At 24.9% G+C, this 6,602-nt stretch overlaps 1 protein-coding gene across 1 annotated transcript in view; it reads left to right on the forward strand.

Annotated features, from left to right (window-relative positions):
- Positions 1-6,602, forward strand: part of LOC117174071 (phosphatidylinositol 4,5-bisphosphate 3-kinase catalytic subunit delta isoform) — a 91,635-nt gene that overhangs the window by 66,648 nt on the left and 18,385 nt on the right. The window contains exon 7 of the mRNA XM_033362734.1: positions 1,604-1,876. Within this exon, the coding sequence (XP_033218625.1) occupies positions 1,604-1,876 (273 nt within the window). The remainder of the gene's footprint in view (positions 1-1,603; positions 1,877-6,602) is intronic.

The following is a 6,602-nucleotide window of genomic DNA, read 5'->3' on the forward strand; positions in this document are numbered from 1 at the left end:
AAACGCTTTTAATTCGAAATTGTTAATTATTGTTTTAAAAGGGCTTAAACCTTAATATTTAAAAATTTGTTTAATAAATTATTGATTGGTTCTACAATAAAAAATTTTGAAGTATTTCAACTTAAAAATATTTCTTTATGTTTTTTAAAACATGAATTAACTTTATTTTAATGTGTCTTAAAGATTTAAAAACGATAAATATTCAATTTCGAAGATTTGAAATTGAAAAATATTCCATTGTAAATATTAAAAATTAAAATTAATTCCATTTTAAAGATGCAAAAAAAATGGTTGACTTTTGTGATAATTCAAAGGTTTTCAATTCTAAATCTTCCACACTGAAAAAATAATTAACGTCAATCACCATAATTATAACATTTTTAATCGTCAAATTGGAACTCGCACAACAATAAATTGTAAATTTTCAAAATTAAAACCTCTTAAATTTAAAAAATTTACAATGATTCAAAGTTTTATAATTTTGAAGAGTTAAAATTTTCACTTTTAAATTTTTAATTTTTTAAGATTTACAATATTGAAGGTTCATTAATTTGGAATGCTTTGCGTTTAAAATTATAAAATATTGCACTTTTTTCGAATATGTAGTTCGATTTTTAAGACTTAAAATTAAAAATTCATCAACTCTTTTCATACTTTAATTGAAGACTCTAATATTTAATACATATATAATAGAAAATAATGTAATTTTAAATGCTTTTTTGGAATAGAGGAATTTTATACTATCACTCAGTCTTTGGTTACAATTTACCTGAAAAGTGTCTAATTTGCCTACAGTGTGTAACGACACCTAATAAAAATATGAAAAACTTTACTTTCTGGTGTTTAATTGCGAGCAACTAAAAGTCTTTGTAAAAGAATAACGGTTTTTGAGATATATTTTTTTTTTAAATAACAGAATTTCTAGTCAATAACTCTGTTTTCGAAAATCCTTCTCAAATTTAGCGACCTGTAAGTGAAGAACAAAGAAGAGTCAAAATTCCTGAAGTGAGCACGCTAATTTTCGTGAAGTCATGAAAATTCAAAAGTGTAGTTTTTTAGAAAATTCAATTGTTTATTACTTATTTTTGCAATTAAATATTTTATGGAATTTTTTTTTGTTGAAAAATCGATTACGACCAAACTACTGGCTAAAAAAAATTGAAAAAATACAGGCATAACTCATAATGAATGAACTTCACAACAAAATAAAAAAACTATGGAAAAAGTTTATTCAAGTCACTTTTTAATCATTTTGTTTATAAAAAATGCAATTTTTACTCAGTGTTCCATCTCCAATTGATTTTTTTATGAGTTATGTAGTTTATATAATTTACAACATGAAAATCCAAGAACGGTCTTGTGAGCTCAACCGTAAGTACTAAAAAATAAAATTTTCGATCACGTTTTATACTTGACGACTGTGCTTTTTTATGATATTTGTGAGTGTTATCAAACAGAAGAAGTTCACTAAATTTGAAAAACAAAATACAATAAATACGCGGAAAGATATTACACGGGAAAAGAAAAGTGACCCCTATATTGGAGAAATAGTCATATTAATTTTTTATATTTGCGTTGAACCCTCGAATTTTCTATTTTGCAGATCGGAGATGCAAGTTGGCGCTGTTTCGGTTCGATTTGGTTTAATTCTCGAGGCATACTGCAGAGGAGCTCAACAGCACATGAAGGCGCTTTTCAAGCAAATGGAGTGCCTGGACAAATTGAAGACGAGTATGGATCAGCTCAAATTGCGAGGGAAGGATCGCAAGGCCGTTTTGCAGGCTTTTCAAGACTTTATTCAGGAACCTCACAGCCAGGAGGCTCTCTCCAATGTCCTCAATCCATTGGATCCAAGCTTCAGATGGAACCGAATCAAGTATGTCGATTTTGATTATATATTTCACTCGAGGGGTTGATTATTTTGAAATCTGGTCTACAGACCATCGTGAAATCTTTGTGAGTTTTTTTTTTAAGTAATTGAAATCCTCTAAATCTTTCGTATTCTTTGAAATCATTGCAATCTTTAAACAATTTTTAAATCTTTTAACTATTTTGAAATTTCTGAAATCTGTGAAATCTTTGTAAACTCTTTAAAATCGTCTGATATATTTTGAAATCTTTATAAAATGATTTAAATCTTTTTTAATTTTGTGTGAAATCATTGATATCCTTAAAGTTTTATATTATTTGAAATAATTTAAATCTTTAAAATCGTGTGAAACATTTGACCTATTTTGAAATTGTTATGAAATCATTGAAATTTTTGTGAATTTTGTGTGAAATGATTTTAAACTCATTGGGTCCGGGAAAAACCGGGAAATGAGAGTGAAATCATTTTTTTACCGGGAGTTTTACAAATTGTTAGACAATCAAAAATTAGAAGCATTTAATATCGAAGATTTGTTATAGCAAACATTTTTAGTTAATCAACTGTGAAAAAATGTGAATTGCACTTTAAAATTTTTTAAGTAAATAATAATTGATTGTACAAGATGACTTGAAATCAGTTGACAATTTTAGAACTTCCAGATTTTTACGTTAAAAATTAAACTCTTTCAATTGGAAAGTCTTAAGTAAATGTAAGCGCACTAGTGAAAGTTTATAAACTATTTTTAATTTAAAAATAAATTTTAAATATGTAATTAAAGCCTTTTATTAAATTTCAGTCTAAAATATTCCATTTTTAAACCACGTAGTTAAAAATTTTTCAATTAAAAAAATGAACAGTTACTTAATATTCAGAAATATCTGACTGTGCATTTAAAATCAGTAATTATAAATAAAATACTCAAAACGGAACAAAAAACCAAAATTTGAAAATTACAATTTTAATTGTTCTGTTGAAAAAGATTTAATTCATAAGTCAACTTGCTAAATTTGAAATAATTTCAAATTCGAATAATTTTAAAAGATCTAGAAGTTGTGAAAAACTTTTAATAATATTTTTGAATTTGAAAAAATTCGAAACAACATGTAGATGATTCTTTCAAGATCTTGAAACAGAATTTCGAAGCATTTTAAGGAGTTTTAAACTATTTAAAATAAGATTAATTTAACATAATTTAAACAGAAAATTTTTAATCTTTTACAAATTTCTAGTTGGAACTAAAATTTATTCAAAATAATAACCGGGAATTAAAAATTTTAACAAATTCTGAGCTAGCGCTGGTATTATTTATCCAAAAGAATTATGATTCTTCTGGAAACAAGGAATTTTTTATTATAATGAATTCTAATTCAAAGTTGAAACGGGACTTTTTCGAGAAGAATTAAAATTATTAAATGGAACAGGGAATTTTAGAAAAATTCGAATTCTGTTTGGAAACGAATAATTTTCGAAAAGTATTAAATTCCGGATTTGAACAAGGAATTTTCAATTTTTAACCAATTCTGAGTTGGAACTGGATTTTATCCAGGAAAATAACAATTCTCAATGGACAATTCAATTTTTCCAACAAGATTATTGTTCTGTGTTAAAACGAGGTATTTTCGAAAAAAATTAAATAATGAATTGGAATAGGCAATTTTTCAAACAAGTTCTAAGTCTTACAATTAAATGAATTGGGAAATTTTTGAAAAGAATTAAAATTCTGGATTTAAACAGAAAAGTTTTTGAAAAGAATTAAAATTCCGTATTTAAATAGGGAATTTTCCATTTTTAACCAATTCTGAGCTGGAATTAAAATTTAAAATGGCTTAAAATGGTACAATTTTGAACATTTTTAAATTCATTGATTGATTCTTCAATGTAGAGCATCGAAAATGATAGCGTGAATTTAAATTTTTTGAACTGAGTCTGAATCTTTGAATTCTATAATTTAGAAAAGTTAAAAATTTTGAATTTGGCAGTTTAACTGCATTTAATTTTAAATTGTGGAGTTGAAAAGTGTTAGTAGCTCACATATTATACGTGCAAATTATGGAGCATTTGAATACAAAATTGTTGAATGAAATAAATTTTAAACTTCAATTTTCGAAGTTTAAAATTCAAGAGTTTCACTTTGAGTTCTTTCGTTTGCAGATCAGTTCTTATTACTTCGAATGGAACAATTAGATTTAGTTTTCGATTTTTTAAATTTCATTCACCGTGAAAAATGTTTGCGAACCGGGAAAAAACCGGAAAATGACCGGGAACTTTTTTCTTTAACAAAAACGGCCACCCTCAATCCTTCAAACTTTTGTATTCTTTGAAATAATTGAAATCTTTAAGATCTTATAAAATCTTTGAAATCTTCGCAAACTCTGAACTCTTCTTAAGTATTTTGAAAACTTTGTAAAATCATTTAAATCTTTAAAATCTTTATTTCTGTTTTTAAAATCTTTGAAATCTTGTGAAATATTTTTCCTATTTTGGAAATTCTGAAAACTTCGAAATTTTTGTAGACTCTAAAATCTTCCAAAATCTTTTGAAATCTTGATCAAATCATTGAAATCTTTGTGCATTTCTTGTGAAATCGTTAAAATCCTTCAAATCTTTTTTATTATTTGAAATCATTGCAATCTTTAAAATTTTGTGAAATATTTGAACTATTGTGAAATTTCTAAAATATGTGAAATCTTTGTAAACTCTTTAAAATCTTCCGATATATTTTGAAATCTTTATAAAATTATTTAAATCTTTTTGCATTTTTTGTGAAATAATTGAATTCCTTTAAGTCTTATATTATTTGAAATAATTTAAATCTTTAAAATCATGTGAAATATTTGACCTATTTTGGAAATTCTGAAACCTTTGAAATTTGTTTTTTAACTCTAAAATCTTCTGAAATCTTTATCAATTCATTGAGATCTTGGTGCATTTTTTGTGAAATCGTTGAAATCCTTAAAATCTTTTGTATTCTTTGAAATCATTGCAATCTTTAAAATCATTTGAAATATTTGACTTATTTTGGAATTTCTGAAACCTTTGAAATCTTTGTAAACTCTAAAATCTTCTAAAATATTTTGAAATCTTTGGAATTTTGTTGTGAAATCATTGAAATCCTTAAAATTATTTGTATTCTTTGAAATAATTGAAATCTTAAAGATCTTATGAAATCTTTGAAATCTTTGCAAACTCTAAACTCTTCTGAGATATTTTGAAAACTTTGTGAAATCATTGAAATCTTTGAAATCTTTTTTTCTGTTTGTAAAATCTTTGAGCATTTTTGAAATCTTTGAAATCTTGTGAAATATTTTACCTATTTTGGAATTTCTGAAACCTTGGAAATTTTTGTAAACTCTAAAATCTTTTGAAATCTTTTGAAATTATTATCAAATCATTGAAATCTTTTTGAATTTTTTGTGAAATCGTTGAAATCCTTAAAATATTTTGTATTCTTTGAAACCATTGAAATCTTTGACCTATTTCGAAATTTCTCAAACCTTTGAAATCTTTGTAAACTCTAAATCTTCTGAAATCTTTTAAAATCTTCGCGAATTTTTTGGGAAATCATTGAAATTTTTAAATACTTTTATATTTTTTTAAATCATTGAAATCTTTTGAACTCTAAAATATTTTGAAATCTTTATAAAATTATTTAAATCTTCTTGAATTTTTTGTGAAATAATTGATATCCTTAAAGTCTTATATTATTTGAAATAATTAAAATTTTTTAAATCATGTGAAATCTTTATAAATTCTAAAATCTTTTGAAATCGTTTGAAATCTTTGTGAATTTTTTTTTGAGAAATCAGTGACATTTTTTAATTCTTTTATATTCTTTGAAGTAATTAAAATCTTTGTAAACTCTAAAATCTTCTAAAATACTTTGAAAACTTTGTGAGTTCATTGAAATCTTTGAAATATTTTTTTCTGTTTGTAAATTCTTTGAACTTTTGTGAAATCTTTGAAATCTTGTGAAATAATTGACCTATTTTGAAAATTCTGAAACCTTTGAAAATTTGTACCTATTTTGGAATTTCTCAAACCTTGGAAAGCCTTGTAAACTCTAAATCTTCTGAAATCTTTTGAAATCCTTGTGAATTTTTTGGGAAATCGTTGAAATTTTTAATACTTTTATGTTCTTTGAAATCATTGAAATCTTTATAAACTCTAAAATCTTCGAAAATATTTTGAAATTTTTTGTGAAATCATTGAAATCTTTGTGATTTTTTTGTGATATCTTTGAAATCCTTAAAATCGGTTGTATCCCTTGAAATCATTGAAATCTTTAAAGTCTTATGAAATCTTTTTAAACTCTGAAAATTTGCTGAGATATTTTGAAAATATTGTGAAATCATTGAAATATTTGAAGTCTTTTTTCTGTTTATAAAATCTTTAAAATTTGTTGAAATCTTTGAAACCGGGAAAGCCAGGAATTTTATCTGAGTTCTCTACTCACCTGAAAAACCTGGAATTGTTAGGAAATTTTTATATGTTTCGAAAGACCTCAAAATGTCGGCATATTTTGTTTAAAGTTAGAGAATTTTTCGAGAGCAGGCTAAAATATTTTTTAAATTGTAATATAAAATTAAAAAGCAATATTTCTTCGTTTGAGAAAGTAGCTTTATATTATTGGACCAAGAAAGCAAAACAAACGCGAATCAAAATTGAGAACCTACAGAAACCGGATGCGCGCATAGATTTCCAAAATAAGATAATCGAAAGCATAGATAGGGCA

This window comes from Belonocnema kinseyi, chromosome 6 (genome assembly GCF_010883055.1).
Source record: "Belonocnema kinseyi isolate 2016_QV_RU_SX_M_011 chromosome 6, B_treatae_v1, whole genome shotgun sequence".
Classification (NCBI taxonomy): Eukaryota; Metazoa; Arthropoda; class Insecta; order Hymenoptera; family Cynipidae; genus Belonocnema; species Belonocnema kinseyi.